Source organism: Diadema antillarum, unplaced genomic scaffold (assembly GCF_040938485.1).
Source record: "Diadema antillarum isolate AM-2024a unplaced genomic scaffold, OU_Dant_1.0 seq00000956_RagTag, whole genome shotgun sequence".
Taxonomy (NCBI): Eukaryota; Metazoa; Echinodermata; class Echinoidea; order Diadematoida; family Diadematidae; genus Diadema; species Diadema antillarum.
The window spans coordinates 450,758-476,228 of NW_027271804.1; the positions used below are offsets into that span (position 1 = coordinate 450,758).

The 25,471-nt window shown below is 39.1% G+C and overlaps 1 protein-coding gene across 1 annotated transcript in view; it reads right to left on the bottom strand.

Annotated features, from left to right (window-relative positions):
- The window catches only part of LOC139741830 (receptor tyrosine-protein kinase erbB-4-like), a 167,355-nt gene extending 146,350 nt beyond the window's left edge, over positions 1-21,005 (bottom strand). The window contains exon 1 of the mRNA XM_071652411.1: positions 19,847-21,005. Within this exon, the coding sequence (XP_071508512.1) occupies positions 19,847-19,964 (118 nt within the window). The 5' untranslated portion in view covers positions 19,965-21,005. The remainder of the gene's footprint in view (positions 1-19,846) is intronic.
- Between the last annotated feature and the right edge of the window lie 4,466 nt (positions 21,006-25,471).

Sequence of the window (25,471 nt, forward strand, 5' to 3'; positions counted from 1 at the left end):
AATGAGCCATCTTGCCTGACAAATGAAAAGGGGGGCAGCATTAAACCCCTTTCGAACTTCAAAGGGGTTCCAAGAAGACCCCCTTGCGGCCCTTTTGTCAGAGGGTCTAAAAGGGAGGATCTAGCCTTGTGGGGGAATGAGGAGCAAAGGTGAGGTGATAATAGTGGAAGCGTCCAGGTAGTGGAAATTTCAAAAGTAAGGTAAGGCCGGCTTGGATGACCATCTTTCAAGCAGTCAATGGTGTTCGTATTGATCTTTGTTGAGTTGCTTTAATCCAATTGCGTAACACCAGGATTCTACCAAGGAAATCCCCGCCTGTTTGGAAAACAGTCGTTTGTTGGAAGTTACGTTGTGTGCTACTTAAAAATGAAGAGTGATCGCAGGAATTTGAAAGCCTCGACTGATATAACATGATGAACACTCTTAAAAAAATCTGCCCAGAGACTGTTAAGTTTAAACTGTACGGAACTACAAGACTAATTCTTGTATCAATATAGTAAGACTATACAGAGTCTAATCCATGAAATTCTCAAATCCTAATGATTCCGCCAAAATGGTTGAGGAATAAGGAAAGAGAAACCTGACCCTTGTATTGGCAAACACTTGAATTATGGAGGGGAAATGAAGCTCATGCTAGTATCTTCTATTGTTTTTCTCCTTTTAATCTACATTTGTGAATGATTGTAGGAGCATGTATTTGCATACTCTTGAGCTAGATTTTCACACAGTGTATGAATCAGTACGACCCCCCATTCATAATGCTAACAAACTACCATGCATTATTCAAATCATCAATCAAATGACACAGAAGCAATGTACAGCAACATATGTCCTCGCAAATTAAAGGTATCATATAGTTTTGGTTGAGACCTAATTTCAGGTTTCTGACATTTTTTTTTTTTTTTTGGTGAGATAATGAGAAACCTCTTATGAAATATGAAAGAGCATGTAATTATATGAGGAATTCAATTTCTATTTCATGGAAATTGATTTTAAAATGGCTGAGATATCCAAAAAAGAGCGATTCTAATAAAGTGTGGGACCCACACTCTATTACGAATACTTTGTTTTACTTTGTTTTTGGATGTTTCAGTCATTCCAATTTTCATCAAATAAACTTTGAATTCCTCTTAAAAGGATATGCTCTGTACTATATCATGAGTGTTTTCTTGGTATCTCGCAAAAAGTTGAAAGCCAATTCTCATCTCCACCAATACTGTACCATCCCTTTAACATTGGATATTTGAAACAAAGATTATATATGCACCTCACAAATGGGACATCTACTTTTTTTTTCCAATCATACACAGTTCTGAGATTCTGATACTACTAAATACAAAAGAAAGGTGACAGGAAGAATGTTATGTAATTTTCTTTGAATAATGGCATATGTGCTGAATAACATTTTACAATAATAAAGAAATAAACTTTTTAGAAGAACAAGTTTCATTGAGTACATTTTAAAACAATGTTCTCGTATTCTTTTAGAATCAAATTAATGTAACAACCAATCTGTAACATTCTTTGCAATAATGCAACATCATGGAAACGAATAAAATAAAGTACTGTATCACGCAGAAATTCTTTATTTTGGGGGTTATTTATTATTATGTTTTTGTCATTTCTCTTTTGTGACTCATTTCTCGTTAATTGATGCCAAGGACAAAGTGAATGGTGGTCCAAGATCCCGACACCAGAGCAGCTAAAAGAACGCGAGATGGGATCGATAAAGAGGAAAAATCCTTGCCTCCCTGGTGTGGAATCGCCATGGCAACCTCGTCTCCCATTACCTTGATCCATATTGTCCGGGGCATATCAATGGGGATCAGTGGATGACTTTGCAGTCATTTTCCCATCAAATCTCCTCTTTCCTCTGTCTACTATTCATACTTTTCACACACTCTCTCACTCCACTGGGAACTGGATCACTATGAATCACATCATTATACGCTACGGACTGGAATGATTTTCAACACCTTTCGAAAAAAAAAACAACTCACAAAACAAAACAAAATACAATTAACAGGAAAAGCATGAGAGAAATGCATAAAAGAATTATACATATATATGTTGTGCTTATACTTTTTCCCTTACTTCATTTATATTGTGTTCACACATTAATATGCGGTTCCGAGACCATCCAAGTGCTAAACTTGGAAGAAGCAGACCCATGACATGCTTTACAATGATCCACGTTTCTCTGTGGCCACTTACCCAAATTGAATGGGGGTGTTCTGCAAAATGTAGGTAAGATGTTATATTTTTAGATCCTGAAATAGCATTCAAACATTTTAATCATATTGAAAGTTATCAATGCGGAAATTTTATTGTATTTTTTTTTTTTTTTTTGGGGGGGGGGGGGAACATACTGTAAACGTGACTATCAAATCGATTGTCAGTGCATCTGGTGGGCAGATATCAATCTAAATGTTCATACAAAACAACTAATAATGTTGATGAAACCCCGGTAGTTTGTATTCTAGGAAATTCTTTGAAATTGCATCCACAGCATCATCATGAATATTTCTATGAAGGCAGCACAGGTGCAGAACATCGATAAATATGTTCAAGATTAGACTTTTTCAAGCCAAGGTCCTGTCATCAACAGTGATGTGACAATTGTATTGAAACTGCCCGACTATAATGGCCATTTCCTAGAAATAGATGTAGGTTAGCTAGCATCCACTAGCAGCCTATATCAAATCACACCAGATCATACTCTTGCATGCCTACAGCTGCAATATGATTCATCTTTAGTCTACCAGAAAGGGTTGTTGACCTCATCTTCAAAATGATAAAGCAAGGTGGGGGTGGGGGTGGGTGAGGGGAAGGGAGAAGGGGGGGGGGATTTAAAACACTGAAGCAGAAGAATAATGACTGCAAAACTTTTACACCAAATCATGCATATATCTAAATATTTCAAGTTTCAAACTATGACAATTCTTTCTAAAGGTAAGTGGGAGATGTCATACACATGTAATATATCAAAGATAACTGAATTGGAAAACAAAGGAGGTGACACACATATAGAAGCAGTGGATTTTCTTCTTTTTTTGCAAAAATTATGAACTGCTATTTATATATATCAAGTCTGTGATGCAACATGCACTGCCTGCACTTTGACACAAGCTGCCAAATTAGGCCACGTTTCATCTGGGGATGATGTTCAAAAGATGATATTGAGTCTTGATGAGGAGGAAGGGCATCTTCTTTTTTTTTGGGGGGGGGGGGGGAGGGGGGGTATTTTTGGTATTCAACAGAGTGACCTATAACAGTGAATGCAAGAAGTATGACTTCCATTCACAGGGATGCAGCTTCACCTTTGAAAGTGATAGTGAATGTCATTCATTAATGAGCCAGTGACTGGCAGCGCTCGTGAGAAACGGGGATGACCATGCACTAGTACCATGTATACCAGCTCTTCCTCTTCAAAATTGATACATGGGATAACTTCCAGAGGTCACTTTGAAACCAGGCAAAGTAAATATCATCCTTGTTCGAGTGGATGGGCTGGGGTAAAGACAATTAAAAGCGTGCATCTGAAAGCGGGAAAGCTGTTGCTGCTGTGCAGAACTCCTACTACGGCAATTCTCCCCTCTCGCACGGCAGTGCAATTTACTTCTTGCTTAACTGAGCACATTTTTCTCTGATAAATAAAATGCGAGGACACACCAATTAGCAATTATCTCCCATTACAGCCATCATTTGCCACTCACAGTTGAGTCCCCACCCCCCCCCCCCCTCCCTTTCCCTCCCACCAGGAAGAGTGCTTTCAAACATTCTGATGTTGTTTGCACAAAGTATCAATAATCGCGAACATAATTAGCCCGGCCTGCAAAATATTTCCCCTTCACACAAAGTGAGCTCTGACTCATTAATAGTATCATTGGTCTCCTGTTTGCGGGAACATCACTTCTTGCTTCTGAGCATTGAACATGTGTGCTGTGGCTAAATGAGAAAAGACAAATTGTTTCTTTCTGTCTGTTGCCACTCTTGGTAAAAAAAAAACAACTGCATATTCTTGGAAACGAAAATGTACTCATGTCCGCATAATGCATCCTTCATCAAAGATTGATCCCTAATATTTTGTCTTTTATTGTGAAGATTTCCATTGAAATTTAATTTTTCATTTTATTTCACCATCGGTCACGAGGTCAAGGGAAATTCAGACAGAATGAATTTCCTCATTTGGCATAATTTTGAAAAAGAAGTAGTGGGAAGCTGGCAAAAATCTTCTGGTTCCACATCTGATACAGAATCTCCCAAAGTTTGAGATTTGAGCAAGAAGCAATTGGCAGCTGGTAACACTCTTCCTACGGCACATAACTGTTCAAACCAGTGGCATTATTTAAATTCTGCAACAGCGTGTCAACAATACTGTGCCACTGCACAGCATGAGCTTTTCTTTATTGTGCATGAAAATAGTGGAGCACTATCTCTATCTCCAAACAATTATATTTTTTGTGAATTTTCTCAGCAAGAGTTTACCTGTTGGGAACAAGAAATATCAAGTTAAAAGCTCTGAATTGCATTTCTATCATAAAGTGGCAACGTTTTCGTCACAATAGAGAGAGAAAAATTATACATGATTACCGCATATAAAGCTTTGCACCCAAAGTGCACCTGACTGCTGACGACAAAGTTGTTACATTGATATGCGATGGGGAGAATTCCTCCAGTTTTGGCACTCAAAATCATGTGGGACTGTTACCCCGGAAATGCCTCCCGGCTTGATATTCAAATGCCTCCCAGCTTGATATTCAAATGCATCAAATTAGCCAAAAATTAAAACAAAATTTGATGACTGTTAAGAAAGCCAAAACCTTTTTGGATGGCATCAGATCAGCTTGTTTCTAGTCCCATGGCGACCTTAATCTAGCCATCTTGGTCATACGACCTGCCTCATGCAAAAATCCTACAATTATTTTTCTCACAGAGATGCAAAAATATCATATTTCTTGAATCCCTTCCAAGGAAGAACTTTCTCCTGTTTCCTTTGGAGGATATACAATACCCGAAGTAACGGCAAACATCCTTGATTTACTTCAGAAGGGGTGAAAAAGGGTGATATAGCAAACAAAACAAATGAAGTTTATGAAGCTTAGATGAAACAATCATTTCTGTGCTACAGGGCTATTGGAAGGTGCCCGCTAAAAGACATATCAGGTAACCTACGTCCAGAAGGCCAGCATTCTCTCTTTTACAATTTGTCACTTTTTTCCTATTGCCTTCAGACAAACATAAATTTTGACCTTGGAGTACATTTTCTATCCATTCTAGCCAGCAAGAAAAATGGCCATCTGCGTGAAAGGCTATATCCTTAATAACTTTCTGAAATTTGATGGCCATAATATAGTGCTTTCATGACTAAGATGGAGAACAAGATTATATTCCTTATGAAATGCTTGTCAGGGCATGCTTTTCCATTTTCCATGAAATGTTTTGCAAACATCATACAAAATTAATAAACCAAGACATCAGGGCCCCATTTCATAAAAAGTTGATATGATAGCAACTCTTGCTAGAATGGCAGTTGTCATGGTAATGACAAGAATCCAGCTTCCTGATTGGCTGTTGCTAAGGGAAAATTGCCACTCCAGCAAAAGTTGCTATCCTAACATCTTTAATGAAATGAGGCTCTGGCAATGCATGACTTAGAACAGAAGCATATGCAGCTGTAACTTTTCACAAAAAAAAAAAAAAAAAAAATTACTTTTAATGATTACGATCGCACGACAACATTGGTAGTCATTGCAACTGATTGGCTATTGGTGCATTACTATGGTAGTTACAAGATCTTGGTAGTATTGGATTGCATGTGTATCAGTATATTGTGTATGTTGTGGGTCTTGCATACATGTACATCACGTATATGTGTATGTGTGTCTGAACAACCACATCAGTGCATCATTAACCTGTTCCCTACCAAGAGTATGAAATCTCCATGACTATACACACGACCCGCCAGGTTGCCTGTTTGGTGATGGGTTAGCGGTAGTGTCGGGGGAATGAATGTACAGTGTGGAACACATTAGTTACGTTCAGACGGCAGGCCCTAACCTCGAGGTTAGGAAACCTCGAGGTTTCGCTCTTGCCCCCTAACTACGACGTGTGTCCACACGACGAATCTTAACCTCGAGGTTACGAAACTTCGAGGTTAAGCTTCTGCCCCCCGTAACTACGAGTGGGTCCTACTCGATGTTAAAACCACAAAACCGGAAGTTTCAGCCCACACTGCTAACAAGGCGTCTATTTAGTCTTTAGTCGAACCCTGTCGGACTCGCTTACGGGTACTCTTTTTCTCTGTCATGGTATGCAGAGATAGCACTGCACTGATGACTTTATGCCTTTATGAAGATATTCGTCGAAAACATTTTTTTTTTAGCGTCGGAGAAGAATATAGAATACAGTTTGATAGCGAGTTCGACGTGTTCAGTTTCAGAGATCAAGCGCATGGGAAGAAAAGATGATGTTGTTGTGTCATGCGTCATAGGTTTTTCACGTGTGGTGTATTTGTGGTGTACGTTTGGGAGGTTGACCCGGAAGCAGAGGGAAATTGTGGGGGCCGGAGTTTACGGCGAGGTCACTCTTAACTTCGAGTTCGTTGTGTTTTGTGTCCACACGGTGCTTAACTACGAGTGGGGACCCCCCGCGGCTCGTGGTTAGAGCGCTAACCATAAGATTTCTCGTGGCTCGAAACTTCGAGCAAACCTCGAGGTTTGCTAACTACGAGTGCGTCTTCACGGTCCCTAACTACAAGCTCTAACCTCGAAGTTTCCTAACTTCGAGGTTAAGGGCTCCCGTCTGAACGTAACTATTGATGCATGATGATACAAGGACCAAAAGTGCATTGAGGAAAGTGATGAGAGATGCTGTTGGTATGTTGGGAGGAAAAGAGAAAGGGGGTGGGGCGGGGTGGGGTGGGTGGAGAGAGAATGACCGGCAGCCAGCGGAGAGGATGTCATCAGAACTATGTCATCCTCATCACACTTGCAGCAGACGGGGACCTGGCTCGGGTTTCCACGAGTTCAGCACGTCTACCACACACACACACACACCTCCACAACAGCACACTTACATTACTCATCATCCACACTGTATGGGAAATGGCTGTGTCGCAAAAGGCAGCACGAATGTTGGCAAACCGCTGCCACAAGATTATATACCGCCTCCGAGCGCCAGCATCATCAGACGTGGTCGTCACGACGATTCATCACGGCTCATCACCCCACCCAATGGACTCAAGATCATCAATGTTGGCTGATAAACACCTTGTCCCTCAACAAAATTTGAAAACAATCGCATTACTTTCCCATGTGGGCACTAATTCCCATTTTCAGCTTCTTCTCTTTCATTTTCTTCTCCACCCCCCCCCCCCCCTCTCTCTCTCTCTCTCATTCAGTTTGGCAGAAATGAAGTGGAAACACATCCGGGAAAAAAAATTCAGTCAGATCATTGACTGAAATCGTAACTGCACGATCATTCTTCAATTTACCAATGCAATGCCATTGATACATTCTATTGCCTAGCGGGAGATGATAGTCCCATAAACAACAGATATTTGTGGTCTTACCTGATTGACATATGAGCGGATGAAATGGGAGAAGTCACATGAGGCCACATGGAAGAGAGAAAGGGAGAAACAACATCACAAATGGTTATTAAAGTAATTTGCGACATATATATAGCGAGGCTATCTACGTCAATAAGATTTACACTAATGCTGGCATTTATTCTGCATTTATCAATTACCAAAGTGGCGAAGCTCATATGCCCCGACAATGTAGCATGAAGAATTTGCCCAAATGGCATGATGTCTTAATTCTTCACAGAGAGATGACAAAAAATAACAAAATGGATTATTATCATTATCATCACAATCATCATCATTATTTATCTATTCATTTGGCTCTTTATCATAACATACAAATAGAAAATTATATTACATGGTATAAAAATTGTGGTGATTCTAGGTGCATACCGCTGGTTGCCAGGGGAGGAAAAGGCAAACTTAATCATCGAGGCTAGAGGCCTTCCTCCCTGACCAGTGCAATGGATGAGCAAAGAAATGTTATATAAAGATTCACGCACTGTCTCTGACTGTCGCTGTATTAACATGTTCATCAAGAATTATCAAAACTCTCCCTCCCCATCCCTCTGATCTATGAAATACTCCTTGCCCTCCATGTCTGTCTGTGTGTGGGGGGAGGGGGAGAGGAGGGGAAAGACGATAGACTGCCCTTCTCAAGCAGAGAGTGAAATGCCCCCCAAATTAAAAACACATCTGATCTCGCCACCCGCTAGCTATTGTTTTCCTATCCTCCGCCCGATCGAATAATCCCTCTGTCACTTTTGCGTCGAGATGCCCTCCTTTCTCCTACCCCTACCTCCTTCCATCCCCCCTCCTCTCCCCTCCCCTCCCCTTCCTCCTCCGGCAGCGAGCAAGCAAGAGAATCCCCGATGTCAACTGCACGGCAGTGCCCTGCGAGTCGTAGCAGGCAGAGCAGCACCGTGCCTAGCGACACGGGACTCAGCGGGATGCGGCCGAGGTGTCTTTTTCCTCCCCAAAGCTTGCCCCTCCCCTTCGCCCCTGTTGATGGTGTTGGGTAGAGTTTTTCCTCCTACTAGCTGCTGGACGCATCAACCTTGACTCATTGGCAATGCTGCTACCAACCCTGTTCACACTCAAAACATAAGCCTCCTCAAACCTCCAATTATCCCTCAGATATGCTTTTGTCTTTTCCAAACCTGATTAACACAATTATCACCCCAGTTGCAATCCCTTTCTTAAAACTGTTGCTTTACGTGTCTTCCCCCGTTTTTTCATACATGAATAGCAACCTTCTAATATGGAAATGCCCCTTCCTCCTCCATTTCTATCAAATCCCATCTGAATGTATGCACAGGGTACAGAGAAGATCTAGTTCAAAAGCTACTCCATGCTCAAACTGATCGAGGTAAATGTAAACACAGAGAATGATAGAAGGTTCATCAACTGAACATGAATTAGAAAATTTACAGAATTTTGAAGTTCACTCATGCTTTTACAAAATGGTAATAACCCATGCAAATTGGTAGCTTGTGTGGTAAAAACCCCACTCAGTGCAATTTAGATGAATGATGGTGATGCCATCCGTATCTCAAAACTCTGGAATGTATGTGCAAAAAGAAATCTCACAGACAATAATATGTTCTGGTAAATCATCTAGCATCTACCACCTCCTTATAAGCCACCATTCTTATATCAGTTCTACTCTACAAGAAATTGATGCAAATGATGCACTCCTTCTTTTCATGTAATGTCAAGGCAACGAATTGGAGGGGCAAATTTTGCTCAAGTCTTACTATTGCTCTTTGTCAGACGCTGTTCTATTCAATCCAGTGGACATGAACTTAAAGGAGCAGTTCAGCTTTGAATCAAATTTCAACAAAGAGTGGCAAAGAAGGGAGTATATTCCTCAAATTTCATTCTGCTTTTCCTTCTGCATTGGCCTCACAAAGACATTTTCAATGTTTTGAGAATGCCAGCATTCCAGCGAGCTGTCCGCGGAGTATCAATAGTGAAATGCCTGCATCATGATTCATCTCATTTCACCTCGGGAGTTGCAGTTTAGATCTTATAATATCAAGTCATCCGAGACCTGTAACAGAGTGTTGCAAAAATGCAGGCCAACCACCTTTGAGAGGGCAATGCAGCCTCTCAACACTTTATAAAATCCTCTACAACATTCCACTTGTATAGGCAGTACTTCATGTGATTATTTGAGGTCTCATCAACTTCATTTTCCAAATGCCCAGAAGCAGACTGGATGCCTTCTACATCATAAACCATACTGCTTTTTTTTAAGGATTTGGAATGGCAAGAAAAAAAAAAACATAATTGATGCTTTTAAGCAGTGAGTAATCATTCAAAACAGAATAAGCACAATGACCAGTACCTCTTTCATCAAACTCTACCTATGAAATTAACCTAAAGGTTTTCTAATCATCTTAATCCAACTCTTGGACGCAAATATAGCCATCTCGCCCCCTCGAGGGATGTAGATGAAAAGAAAGAGATGACATATTTATGGATACATTTCAGACAGATTATAGCCAGTAAAACAGATAGATGAATATAGATGCATACCTTGCCAAAGGAACTATGCTCACCGTCCTCAGTGTAAACATTAACGAAGAATCTAACAAAGTTTCTATATATTGTTTTTGACTTTGAACTGAGACAATTTTGATCATGTATAGCACAGTCATCGCTTTGATTATCATGTGTATTATCATTATCATTAGCATTTTTACTACAGATAAAGGTTTAATATAATGGATAGAGATATAGAGAGATAGAGATATAGACAAAGATAGAAATGAGAGATAAAGATCCATATAGAGATAGAGATAGAGATAGAGATAGAGATAGAGATAGAGATAGAGATAGAGATAGAGATAGTAATAGAGATAGAGATAGAGATAGAGATAGAGATAGTAATAGAGATAGAGATAGAGATAGAGATAGAGATAGAGATAGGGATAGGGATAGAGATAGAGAGAGAGATAGACGTAGAGACAGACATAGACATAGATTTAGAGGTAGAAATTCATTGCACAGATAGGTATATTTTTCACATACAAATGCTGATACATCTGTTTCATGATTTTGGTAAAGTGCAACAGACCCGTGACTAAGGATCTCCACAAATACCCATCAGGTCCACAGACCGAACTGATATTCCCAGCAAATGAAAAGAACCTGCACGGGGCAGCAAATTGGTGGACAAATAGCCGGAGCACTATCCGCTGACCGATCATAACCACCAGGATTTCTAAGAATGTGATTATGGGATGTCGCAATAGAGAGAATATATGTGTATCACATGTGAAATTCATTTCCTATGTGTATCACACGTGAAATTCATTTTCACAAAACTCATACCTCTACACAGATTCCTTCCCCATTCATCACACACAAAACAAGTATTTGTAAAAAAAAAAATACATTTTATATATTAAATTCAGAGTAGACCCCTTTCATTTTAAACTCCAATTCACAGCAGTTGTACGGTTACAAATAAATGAGGAAAAGTGAAAACATAGTTCTTTTGATTTAAATGCATTTAAAAAACAAGGCTTATTGTTATGGCATTGTCAAGGGGCTTTGAATTGGTAATTGTATGCAAATAGCATCAAACATTACATTATGCTTTTATTTCTGCTTTTCTCCCTGCCATATCTTCATATGTCTATCTATGTAACTACTCTTTCCCTTTATTATCAACACAGTTCTGTTTACTGTACACTTTTATTTGGTAAGTGGAGTTGTGTCTTGTCTGAAGAAGTGCAGGGTGGTCCATGATCAAGGGTTTGAGCATGCCACTGCAACGTGCTTGAATTCTTGTGCAACATCCTCAAAAGCTGCCAACATGCTATACAACATCCTCAAGAATTGGCAAAATGTTCAAAATAAGATGTATTAAAAAAATGTAAAAAACATGTGCAAAACTTGATGAGAATCATCAAACTACAAACATCGAGCACAAGCAGCACAACCAGAATTAAGTCGCGCAATACTGTGCGCAGAGTGCACATACAATTTCTGCAATATTCTCACATTCAGAGCTTGAAACATGCTCAGATTTCAAGGTGTGTACTGCCCTAGAGATGACAATCTTTTCACACCCTGTCTCATGCTATTGGCACGAAGAGAAATTATACTACTTCTATCATCGATGTCGGTCAATAGCTGTCAAGAGTTTCTCTAAGGCAGATAGTTCTGGGTCTAGTGCGGACAAAACACACACACATGTGTTTGGACGGAGCCAACATGCCTGTACCTCATTAAAGGCAAACAAAGTGTGATCCATTTACTGGCAATGCATGCTTGATGCCCCGGACACGGCAAATGTTACCATCGGTGGGTTTATCGTTTGGGACTGAGCGCCATTCGTCTGCAACGCCAGTCATTAATTGATCTCTGCTATGACAGTGGCACAGCGTGTAGCGAGGCATGTCAATATGGGCATGCCTATACAATGTAATGTTGGGCTATGAAGACGGGCAGGACAGGTAGTAGTGGTAGTAGTAGTGGTGGTGGTGGCAGTAGTAGTAGTAGTAGCAACAGTAGCAGAAGTAGTAATGGTAGTAGTAGTAGTAATGGTAGTAGTAGTAGCAGCAGCAGCAGCAGTAGTAGTAGTAGCAGTAGTAGTAGTAGTAGTAGTAGTGGTAGTAGTAGTAGTAGTAGTAGTAGTAGTAGTTATAGTAGTAGCAGTAGTAGTGGTGGTAGTAATAGTAGTAGTTGTACTAGTGGAAGTAGAAGTAGTAGTATGTAGTAGTGGTAGTAGTAGTAGGCTGAGGACGAATAGTAATACAAAACTAGAATAGAAACAGTGGTACATAGCATCTGCTGAGATAGTGGAAGTCACAGCAAAATGAAGTAAGAAAAATTACAAATATTTGCTTTTCAGTCAAAAAACATCCCCACGCGATCATGTCCCCGTGATTCTGAAAAGGCCCAATCCCTCCTTATCGCTTCTGCAAATCAAGAGTTTTCAGAGCAAAAAGCCATTATCAGTCACACCACTACTAACTACAATACTACTACCCTAACCTGATGCAATTCCTAATACAGAAGTGCACAATAACCCTAAAAATTGAACAAAATGTTTGCACGGAGTCCAATCTTCCCGTACAAAATGCTCTCTATTCTCTACATTGTCTCTCTGCAAGATAGTCCACTCGTCGGCCTCAGCGAACCGGATCGGAGCATTCAAAGTCCCATTGTGAGCGGCGTGCGCTTCGGCAGACACCCCCTCGCTTGATTCGTCGACCTTGAGGGGATGTTCGCCATTTTGGAGCAGCAATTGAAGGGCAGGAATAAACATCCTAAAATGTCATAGCCTTTAGGTTTATCTCGGTTTTTAAACACTCCATTTTCAAATACATTAGAATAGAGGAAATTATACAAGAGAGAGAGAAAAAAAAATATAAGTTTGACTATACTACAACTCCACCCCCCCAAAAAAATGACATAAAAAAAATTCTCTACAAATATTTATCCTCATAAATGGTGAGTTACAGGTGTACTCCTTTGTAGACATCAAACCTCAATAAACCAGTAAAGCACACATCAGGATGGGCAAAAGACATCTAAAATATCACTGAAAAATAAATCACGTCCCAAACTATGGTCACATTTTGGATGGATTACTTTATATTTGTTCTAAAAAATGATAAGCATGAGGGTCTAGTGCCCTTGTTCATTCTTAATCAATTAACTCTTACTTATCATTTGAACCATCTCTGTACAAAATAATTCAAAATTAAAATTTTTCATTGTAAAGATCATATCTCTACATTGGTTTCAAAATGATGAGGAACACTGAATTTTAGAATATTAGAAAACACATGATAGGCTGCCACTGTCACATCCCATTTTAGACCTCTCTATGCCACTGTATGTTCAGTTAACTTTCTGAATGACAAGGTCATCTGAAAATCTCACCAATCAGATCTATCATGAAGATTTTTCCCTAAGCTCATGGCAAAGTGACTTGTATGTGAGCTAAGTTTCAACCTAAAATGAATGGTAGAAAAGATCTATGCTTTGTGTGCTCTAATCATTTACTAATCAAATTTAACAAAATTAAACAGCAATGACATAATTCCTCAAAAATTTAATACATTCTTTCACGGTGCTATATTTAGACACTTTTAAAATTTCCAATCAATTCCCTCTCTGATTGTCTGTTTTGTTTTGCATTGTTTTGTTTTGTTTTGTTTTTGTTTTGTTTTGTTTTTACAGCAGGTTTCATTCTGAGCCTCATATACATGAGATATCACATGTCATATCTAAACTATGTTCTCATAAGCCTAAATCCTGTCATTGCTACGCCATAAATTTTGCACAGTGTTTTTCCTCCAAGTGACAGACCACAAGGAGACAGAAAAAAAAATATGCCTCTGGCACCCTTCAAGGAGGAGGCATATAAAAATGATTCAAAACTGTACTCTGAGATTTCATCATCCACCATAATAGCGGCAGGTCATCGGACACATATCAAATACCTGTGTAGCTGAGGCAGAACATTTTTTATCAATTCCATCAGCATTCTAAGGGTGTCATGCATACACACCAAAGAGAGAGACATACTACGTGTACTAATTAAAAATAAAATATGTTACTTTCCAAACATTATACAAAATCTATTGTTTACACGAATGAGCTTTAATGAGTGTTGAATTCTCTGCTAAACATACTACACGTATAAGAACAATCAAAGTAGATTTTCCAGATGGGAGAGGGGAGGGGGGCAAAAAAAATTACACAGTAGTTCCGCTTGCCTACAAAAAAAAAAAAAAATATGATGTCACCTTGGTTTATCTATTTTGAACACCTTCCCCTCGGATTCCCCTGAAGGTACCCGGAAAAACCCTGCTATATTTGCTGAATATCTGCTTCTGGTTTCATACAGTTGTACTGTGTACGAATCTAGTCTCACTGATCTGTGCTGGGTTCAGCAAACAGAAAAGAAAGACTCAGTTTAATAATGCTTTGAGAGCCACTCCAAAAGACATGATATGTTCTGTTTATCACCATGCTCCCTATATCTTCCCTGATATTATGTAAGTTGTCTTCAAGTATCACCTTTGCATCAACACATCATTCCTATAAAGAGAAAAACAAAATTCAGGAAAAATAAAAACCTCACAAAATGTATGCTTCATACATTATTGTAAAATTTCTCTGTCATCAAAAATAGATAGAATAATGAGGTATGAACAAAATAAGACATTTTCAGTGTGAAAAATCCAATGCAAAGACCTAACTCACTCTCCATTGAACTTCCCACTCAAAGATGCAATAAAACCAGGCTGACGTAAGCTGCAGACATCTCTGTTAAAAGCTGTAATTCCATCTAAAGCATGGGTACTTAGGGAAATCCCCCGACTTAAAAAACAAACAAACAACAAAACAAACATGTAAAGCGTCAGTTTTCTATCAAAATTAAACAAAAAGACCATGCATGGATCAAAAGGCTTTCAAAAAGCAGGATAATTAGAAAACCACAACTTGGATCTACATTGTACAGAGTAACTGAAATTGTCAACATACATCACTGCTTCTGTGCAGACTACTGAATGAAGTTGAATGAACTGAATTAAGACTGCTTTTTTCCCCCTTTTCCTTACTGTATACCAACATAAATAATATGAATGTGTGAGTTTGTATGCAAATGCACATGTGTTTACATATGTATTGTATGAAGGGCTGAAATACGAAAACCAATATACTAGTTTTGATCATCGTGACACATTTGAAAAGAAAATGATTACAATATGTGTGATAATTTCAACAATATCTTCAAAAATATTTGATTACAAAATAAGCACAGCAGCATTATAAAAGATTTAACTTATCTCTATTTGATATTGGGCTTACTTAAAAATCATTGAAAATGGTTATTAATCTGTTTTCGCATTCAAACTCTTCATACAACTTGCTAAGATTTTATTTACTAAGTACTGTATTCATATGGCATATACATGTACTTCATGATCTTTGCGAGTCAGGTGCTATTAGCAAATTTAACAACACACGGAAATATCAATTCTGATCCTCAAATGAATGCGACATGCTTGCATACATTTCCTTGTTCATTTTAAAGGGACTGTACAGTAGTGGTTGAGGTGGAGATTCATGTTTTGAACATTCCTAAGTGAGATAATGAGAAACCTCATATGAAATATGAAAGAGCATGTAATTCTAAGAAGGATTCAACGTTTATTTGATGAAAATTGGTTTTCAAATGGCTGAGATATGCAAAAAAGTGAAAATAATAAAAGGCGACAGGCCACGCCTTTTATTAGGATCTCTTTGTTTTACCTTGTTTTGGGGTATCTCAGCCATTTCAAAACCGATTTTCATCAAACAAACTTTTGATACCCCTTGGAATTGCATGCTCTTTGGCATCTCATAGAGTGGTTTCTGAATATCTCGCGAAACATTAAAAGCTAAATCCTCACCTCAACCAGAACTGTACATACCCTTTAATACTGCATACTCCCTGATTGCAAATTCAATCACTCGCGAAATTGCCAGGAAGTTCTGAAACACGTAAGATTAAACTTGCTAAATACATGGCATATAGAGTATCCAATTATCATCTCCAAATATAATATGTAAAACTGTACTTAGTGCCTTTGCTTCCTGTTTAGATGACTGTGTGTGCCTCCTTTGGTCCTAGCTAGAAGCTACGTGGGAAGAAATCCTTTGTAACTCCAGTAATCGGCTTTTACATCGCGCTAAACGGATCATCTCTCCTTTCGTAATGAAAGGGAAAGCAATATGCATGCCGAAGGGAAGAAGAAGGAATAGAGAGATAGATAGAAAAAAAAAAAGGGAGAAGCAGAGAAAGGAAGACAGAGGACAAGTTATCAAGCACTTAGTACCTGGAGTACAAACGGGATACGGAGAAGGGTATACAAGTTTTGTAAAGTTTGAATACGTTTTGCTTTTGATGTTGTTTGGCCTATTTCTTTTATTGTTACGATTATTGTTGAGAGGAACAAAAGACACTGCAAGTTCGTTTGTGGCGTCAGAATCCTAATCCAATCCTGCACATTTTTGTAGAGTGAGGGTGCACCAACACAATAATATGGCCAACCTTGTATCCAAGAGGTCTGCTCAGAGCAAGAATGGACGAGAACAGAACTACTGATGAGGAAAAAGTTGCAAAACAAGATAAAATTCAGTTGAATTTAAGCCAAGATTACTCCAGTAATAATTGTGACCAGAGCAATAGTCATAACAACAGCTTGTCGTTATATATATTGTGTTTCAGTTCTCCACCATTTCATTACAACTATACAATCTGGCAACTCACATGCTATCCTCTTTGGGATAGGGGAATCAAACCAATGCCTATCTACCATTTTCTCTCTCTCTTCTCTCTTTCTTTAAAACAACAACAACAACTATCTACAGTATAATGGGCCGGCGTGCCATGATTCTGCACACACATTATAAATATGCTAATTTTGAGCCACAATAACATTCAGCTTCCTCCCAAGCACCCGTTTACTTCACATTTGGGGAGAACAGAGCACTGCGGATTAGAGGATCTTGCTCCAGTACTGTAACGGGGCTTGAACCACAGACCTCCTTACAGTGAGTGCTGTCCCCTAGACCAAGACACCTCCAACTCCTCTCCAGCCAAGTACATAATTTGAAGAGTTTGAACATAAAACAGGTTGAGCGCTATTTATACCTATTTTAGAGTAAATCCATCATCAGATAGAACAAATTAAAACCTTTCCAGTGTTACTTCGCTTGTTAGATAATAAGAAGTATATTCTAGAAGTTATGATAAAAAATATCCCAGATTTTCACATGATTTTCTGGGATTTTTTTTAACAGTTTAAATCACAAACATCTCAATTTAACAAGAGTTAATTCATACTGTGATCAAACTCTTCATTTCTCTCAGCTGGTGCTAGATATTATCAGGTTCTTAGTAAATGTCAGGAGACTTGTCACAAAGAGGATCATGTGATACTGTACCTATAAGAGTTTTAAGGCACATGACTTCATACATCATGGGACTGACTATAAAACTTCTTTTGAGGTCTCCATTGGTTGTCCTTTCAGAAGAGTTTTCAGTCACAATCAAATGCTCTCACGGTGATTCACAGCCCTTCTTTTTCCCTCAAAATATGGTGACTTTTTCAAGATGAAAGGGTACTTGAGCCCAGACCAAGACTATATAAAACAAATGAATCTAAACTGGATCTAGAATTAAGGAATATACTGTCACAACAGAAAGTATAATACTATATAATAAAAGCAAAAAAAAAAAGTGACTGATAAGATGCCGTCTTACAATCAGGAGGTCTTGTTTTGAGTCCAAGCAGAGTATGTATGCCCATAATTTTTATCATTGCTTCGAATGATTAAAACACTTAATAAATGGTATTCCTCTACAATGTACCTTGATTAAGGGTGCTTTGTCAATCGCTTGCAATAAAAACGACTCCACAAAAGAGTCATTAATTTGAATAATATTTAATAGAAAAAAGTTCCAAATTTAATTGATACCACTTGGAGAACTAGGCTCATTATTCTGACAACCTTCTAACCAACAGAACTTGAAGATGTGAAGCACAGCAAATGAATCACCAAGACAACCCGACAAGGGACTTAAAACAACTTTATTTCCACAGGACCCATGACATGACTTGTATTTCCGCCTCTCTCGAGTGCAGCATGTTTATTGCTCGGGAACTAATAGAACATGAGCAGGAGTTTTATGTCACTCCCGTTCAATCACGGGGGAAAGCCTGTTGACAACTCAGAATATGGAATCCAAATTAGGGACAGAGCTAAAAGACGAGTCCCCGACTCCTGGGTTTGTTTGCCATGGCCCCTGAAATTCCAGGGTCTTTATTGTGTAAAAGGAACCCTGGCTCCCATAAGCAGCACACTGGTACGGCAACTACGCCACAGTGTTATTCCTCTGTTACTGGTAGCTTTCACGAGGTGCCCCAATTAGAGCCCTCAAAAAAAGTCTGGCGCTTTGCCAGTTATTCATGGCTTGCACCTCTAGTTATCCTCGATTGGTGTCTATTGGAGGTAAAGATTAAGAGAGAGAAAAATCATGGTTGACTCGTTTTTATCTCTTTTTTCCCTTTTTTTAAAAGGATGGATGATATCTATGTTGGTATTTCACGGTTGGGTGGTTTTCTCTAGTGAAGTCAAGCAGAGCTAGAACTTGTTTACCGCAAGCTCTGTGTAATGTATTAGGATGCCTCCCTTACGCGATTTCCATTTTGCATTAAATATCTCCCTCAACCCTTTGTTTTTTTCCTGGCGAGAGCAATCAGCTATCTGTTTAAATTCTATTGTTAATATTTGGTACAGAGTCAGGAAGATACATATTTTGTTTTGTTTGTCAGGGGTTTTTGTTTTTTTGTTTTTAGGTGGTATTTTTTGTCCCCATTTTTTGAGTATGGGTGATTGGCAAACAATTAAAACAATCAGCTACGTCCTTGCAGTGTACTCTGCGTGCATAAATACCAACCACAAGATGTCGATACTAAAAATATAAACAGTAAACAGCTACATGTAACCAACGTTTCACATCAGATTTAGATAATTTCTTCATAATTTGTGGACATACAGTGAATCATACTTGTTGCAGTGTGTTGCATCTACTGCCATTGTGGTAACCATGGCGATGGTCAGTGGTTGTAGTCAAAACAACCCGCTTCCAAACTTGCGAGTCGACATTTTGGCGAGCAGTCCAGATCAGCGATTCTTTAGTTTTCTGCATTAAAATTCTCTAAAATCTCGGCGGAAACAGTCAAAACAATTTTCCATCTCCCCAAGGTAGCAGAGACGACAAATGAAAGATTTGGTAAACTAGACTTGGTTTTTTTTTTGTGGGGTGGAAACTCATAAGAAAGACTGGTCTGCTTATGAATTTAAACCAAACAGTAGAACATTCTCCAATTATTTATTGAACTCAAAAGTTCTACTAACAAATATAATGCAGATAGATACAATGAGAATAAAAGTTATTGCGCTATACTAAAAATCTTGAAAAGTATTTGAGCCATCACTGAAGATGGAAGCTAAAACTCCATTTTTTTTAAACTTTAGTTTTTGTTTTAGTTGTTACGGCCTTGTCAATTCAATCCATGTCAAGAAAGTTATTTCTTTCAGTTTATTGTGCAAGAGATATATGAATTGGTGTGGAGAGACAGTATTAATCATCTGGGGTTACCATGGAGACAGGAGTTAAACTCTCTTTGATGGGGACATTCAGCACCGTTTGAGATACCCCCAAAAGATTCTTACCTCCTTTCTGGACGTATCGACCTTTGGCAGCAGCTGGGGATATCGGTAGGAATGTAAGAAATATCGTCAAAATGGGTAAAAGCATCCCAAAACTTGAAAGTCCGCTCCTCACAATCATGATGACGTCTGTGGATGCGTTGGTGTCGACGATTGCGACGACGAGACAATCGGTGGTATTCCGCAAATCGGGTTAGACTATTCCGAGAATCCGTGGCCGTGCCACGATGCCTCATAACTCCAGTCGCACGTGCACAAATAAATACATATACACTATATACAGGCACATCTCAACACGACGTCTTGGGTTGAGGGCTTCAAAAATCAGGTGCGCTCCGCTGAATGAGAGCGACTAACGACGAGAAAAAGTGAAGCGAAATAGTTCTCTGACCGCTCGTCAGTTTACACCACAGTGCACAGACACATTCCTCAAGACTTTGACGTCGAGTGGTCACAAAACAAGCCCGAGGCGCAAATTGTCTTGACTGCACAAGACCAAACAAACGAGAAAAAAAAGATAGGGAAAATCGACTGGATGGTGGGGTAGTTCATGTAAGACGTCCAAGCAGAGTAGCCAAACTGTTTCGGTCGACGTCGGCTGGCCCAGAGAATGAAACACTCGGAAGTCGATTGCCCCGGATTGGTGAAAATGTGCGTAATCCAATAACGGAGGCGGTTCGGCTTCGCTATCTGCGGGGCGGGCAAAGCGAAGTGAGGAGTGGTTGGCCCGATGCCCCGCGTACGCAAGCGGAATGAACGAGTCCCCCGGGGCAATGTGTGTCTTGGTTAACCAAGAGTGCTAATTACTCCATCTGTGAGTGGGTCGGACAGTCAGTCGTAAATCCCTGTATCTTTTTCCCTTTCTTTCTTCTCTCTTCTTCTCTCCTCTTCTTTTCGCCCTCACAATATTCTCTTCCAATCCAGACAGGCCATGTTACATCTTCAGAGCTGTGCACAAGAGATTCGAACAGTCAGAAGCTTTGCTTTTTTTCTCAGCCAGCACTTTTACACCAAGTTATGTACCTCATCCAGATTAATCCTTGTCGAATATATATCCTCAGTGTATATTTGATTGATTTGGCAGCGCAGATGGCCACTGGAAAAGACTTTCCTGTGGCAAGATAATACCAGCTTTGATTCAAGATCTAGTCCTTTTCTCCAAGAGGTGGTTCATTCGAAACAGGTAAAATTGGCAGGTCAAGACAGACACTGATTATAAGCAGCAGTACTGTACGTTGCAAGAGTCTTTGAAGCGTTTCCGTTCCCCCTCTCCACGAGCCGGAAGAGATGGGGCAAGAGTGGATGTTGGTAGAAGCGCTAGCACTAGCGGAGGATTCCCCCAGTATCAGCTGGTCTTGCAGCAGAGAACCACATGTGCCCCTGACATTTCCCTGGGCCTCCACACCTGGCTGGCAAGTTTGACAGAGTACTGCTAAACACTGCTGCTCACTCCAAGCAAGCACATGCACACACACTTTAGCACTTAGCTTCAGTCAAAATAATGGTCACTCACATACTACACCACTGACTGGCCCCTGCACTCTGTATGTGTATGAAGCCTGTGTGTGTGTGTGTGTGTGTGTGTGCATTGGAGTGTGTGGATGCACATTGCTCTGTGCAGCATTGTATTGACAAATCCTTTTATCATGTTACCCACCCTGGCTTGCCATCTATCTTTTATACCCCCTCCATTTTTTTTTCTCTCTCTCGCTCTATTGCTCTTTCTTTCCCCACAGGGCCTTTACAATGTAAAATAAACACCTAATAGCATATCAAATCCACCCTGATCCCTCACTCTACAATGAACATGACTCCCCCCATCAGCCAACAATGGAGCAGCCCACTACTCTGCAAGCAGGGCTAACAGCCAATGGGGACTTTCCAGTTGAGCATTTTTAACTTATCCCTTTGATTTCTGACAACTACCAGAACCATCTTTCCCCTTCCCCTTCACTTTCCATTTTTTACCCCAATCAAGTCCGTAGCGTAGATAAAAACACATTTTCAAGGCTATCCTCATAGATGATATTCATGTTGCTGTGCTGTAAGTGCACGAACTGATGTCATGTCAATGGGATTACGTTGGGTTCCTCTGCGCATCTAATTCTCAGTAATACCCATCCATTGAGTGCGTCGAACAAATACTCCCTCTACAGGGGGATTCAGGTTACTACACGGTATTTGTAGTCTTGCCTCAAGCCTTCTTAATTAAATATCCTGGGCCCGTTGAGTTTATTCGAAAAGAAAATTGACCTTTCATTTGCATCACTGTGACTTCTCAATCTCAAGAGCTGGATTTCACGCATTTCTGAGAAGAGCTGTTGATCTGATTTTTTTATTCAAATGATTCTTCACAACACAGGCACTTTTTGACCTATCTGACAGACATTCTCAGAGTCAGACTAGGACTTCTTTTTTTCTCTATGTATCCACATTCACATGTATACACACACTCACGTACACACATACATACAAACACTCACACTCACAATGTCAACACTCTGTGTGTGTGTAAGCGATCCTGTTCACACAACTCAACTCTACCCTACAAAAACACTCGCCCGGTGTGGAGTGGAAGAAATAGAATCACAGCACCGCGGTTCGACACATTTTTCTGAATATGTCCCAAAGCATCACGGTGTCATGGACACAGCTGACGCAAGCATCCACACCTCTTAAATTCGGAAAACATGCCATCAGCATGATATCAACTGCATTAACTTGAAAATCTATTCCATCATCACAAATGCCTATCAATTTTAAGACATTTATATTTTCTTTTGTGTTTTACAATCTTGTATTTGGTTATCATCAATACTTTGGTGTTAGTTGATCGAGTATTGCCTCAAACCATTATTTTTACATCATTTTTCCATTATTTTTCCATTTTTTAATCAATGACAGCATAGCCTTAATGATTTGCATATGTGCATATACAAAATATGGGTAACTGTAAAATTCTACTTAAAGGGCTCATATACATGTAGTTTTGGTTGAGACCTAATTTCAGGTTTCTAACATTTTTTGGTGAGATAATGAGAATATGAAAGAGCATGTACATATGTAATTCCATGAGGAATTAACATTTATTTGATGAAAATTGGTTTTGGAACGGCCGAGATATTCAAAACAGAGGGATTCTAATAAAGTATGGGACCCATCTTTTATTAGGATCACTTTTTTTTAACTAAAAGTTATTTTTGGATATTTCAGTCATTCCAAACCCGATTTTCATCAAATAAACTTTGAATTCCTCTTAAAATGGTTTGCTCTGTACTATTCCATAAGTGTTTTCTTGGTGTCTCGCAAAAGGTTAAAAGCTCATCTCCACTTATACTGTACCATCCCCTTAACATTCTTCTCTAATGTCTGAGTTTAATGAAGCATCTGATGCTCCATTTTTCTTCATCTATCAAAATCAACTTGGAAAATGAAGTAGACTTTTGCTTAAACTCTCAAAGGAATGGATTCAGAACATATTTGTGTTTTTGGACAGAAGGGAATATATATGCTACATATATACATTGATACAGCAAAAGCAGAAATATTAGAAGAAAACATGAGTGAAATTGGGAGGAAACTGGATAATCCATTCAAAACAAACAAGTGCAATTATTGTAAAGATGCAGGATAAGGCCTTAAAGCAGACATAAAATCCTCTCTTTCAAGTTGACCCTTGTTCACAGCAACGTTTTCCCCTTGGTGCATGTCACTTACAGGGATGATATTGAGGTTTGTTGAAAAAATTGGAAATCAAAATTTTCAGGTGATTTTGATACAAGGAAAGAGCAAAAATGAAATAAAAAAATCTGAAATCAGATGTAAATCTTCAGAATATCATGCCTGCACTTACTAAAGATTCAATCCTGAATGACAAAACAAAGAGTGTGGGCCTTGTTGCAAAAACAAGAGATTTATAATTCTTGCTTCCTGTTTTTGCTGCCTCTTTTATTCAAAACACATTCATCCACAGCTGACTTTTCCACGAAGGACAGATGAGATACAACATGGAAGAAATGGAGTGAACATATTTAGTCTAAAAGTGAGTCTGTTTTACAGCTCATGCCCCTCCCCCTTTTTTTGATCACAATCACATGCACACACATTCTTTTTTTCAGTAAATTTTTGCTTTATTTCTGCGAATTTATCTAACGCACTTTGAATGTACAACAGGAAAATACAGGACACATTGATGTATCCATCATTACACAGAGATAAAAAAACCCAGACATTCAAAAAACAACAAAAAATTATGAAATGCATCAAGAAAAACACTGAATAAAATCCATTATGAAAACTAGAAATGTCGCTAAGGCGACTGATGCCTCCGCCATAATGCATGATTCTCCCAATAGGTGTATAGTACGATGTCTTCACAATGTGTGATGACAGTTTCGCATAACTGGCAAAATATCGAAATAACAGGTTTGTCAAAAATATCTTGAATGTTCACTTTCCACGAACTGGGTTTGCTATAATTGTCTATTAAAGAGTGCAGGTACACATATTTGGGGAATTGAAAATTTTTACTTGACTTCTGACCGACCTTATTATAAGTTTATGCATTGAGTATAATTTTCAAGGTATGAAGAAAGAGTGTAATTACAGTACAAAATATATATATTTTTTATTCAAACCTGACCTTTGACCCTTAACCTTTGACCTTCTGGCTGGAAATTTCCAAGAGAATCTCCATCAAGTAATACATGTACATATATTAAATGTTAAAACTAATAATGCAATCGTTGCATATACTAGTATATGAGGGAAATAGTAACATTTTGAGGAGTTGACCTTGACCTTTGAACCCCCTGACTATTGACCCATGACCCTTAAATTCCCTAGATAATCCCTGCCAGTCAGTACATGCATATGTACCAAGTTCCATGAAGATATACATTGAACCATTTGCGAGAAAAGTGATATTGCAACATTTTCACCTAACCTTTGACCTTTTGACCTTTGACCTTATGACATGAAACTCCCTCTGGAGAATCCTTACGCAGTAGTACATGTCTACACTAAGTTTCAAGAAAATAACTGTGGGCATTGCATAGATATGGGGGAAATAGCAACATTTTTAGCATTTGACCTTGACCTTTTGACCTTTGACCTCTGGTCAATGTCAATAGAATCTACTCAACTAATTGTCCCATCATACATCATCCTTGGACCAAGTTTGGTGAAAGCTGCTTCATCCAGTTTTGAGTTATCACATAAACAGATAAATTTTAGGATTTGACCTTGATCTTTGACCTTTGACCTCTGTCCGATTTCACTGAAAAACTAATCAAGTAATTGTCCCATCAAATATCATCCTCCAACATAGTTTGGTGAAATTTGCTCTATACAGTCTTGAGTTATCGCGTAAACGGATACAATTTCATGATTTGACCTTGACCTTTGACCTTTGACCTTTAGCCGATTTCACCCAAAATCTTATCAAATCGTTGCCCCATCATACTTCATACTTGGACCAAGTTTGGTAAAATTCCAGTAAATATTACTCAAGTTATCGCGTAAACGAAAGCGGACGTACGGACGGACGGACGGACAACCCGAAAACATAATGCCTCCGGCACCACTTCGTGGCGGAGGCATAAAGATGGCACATAGTGTATACATCAC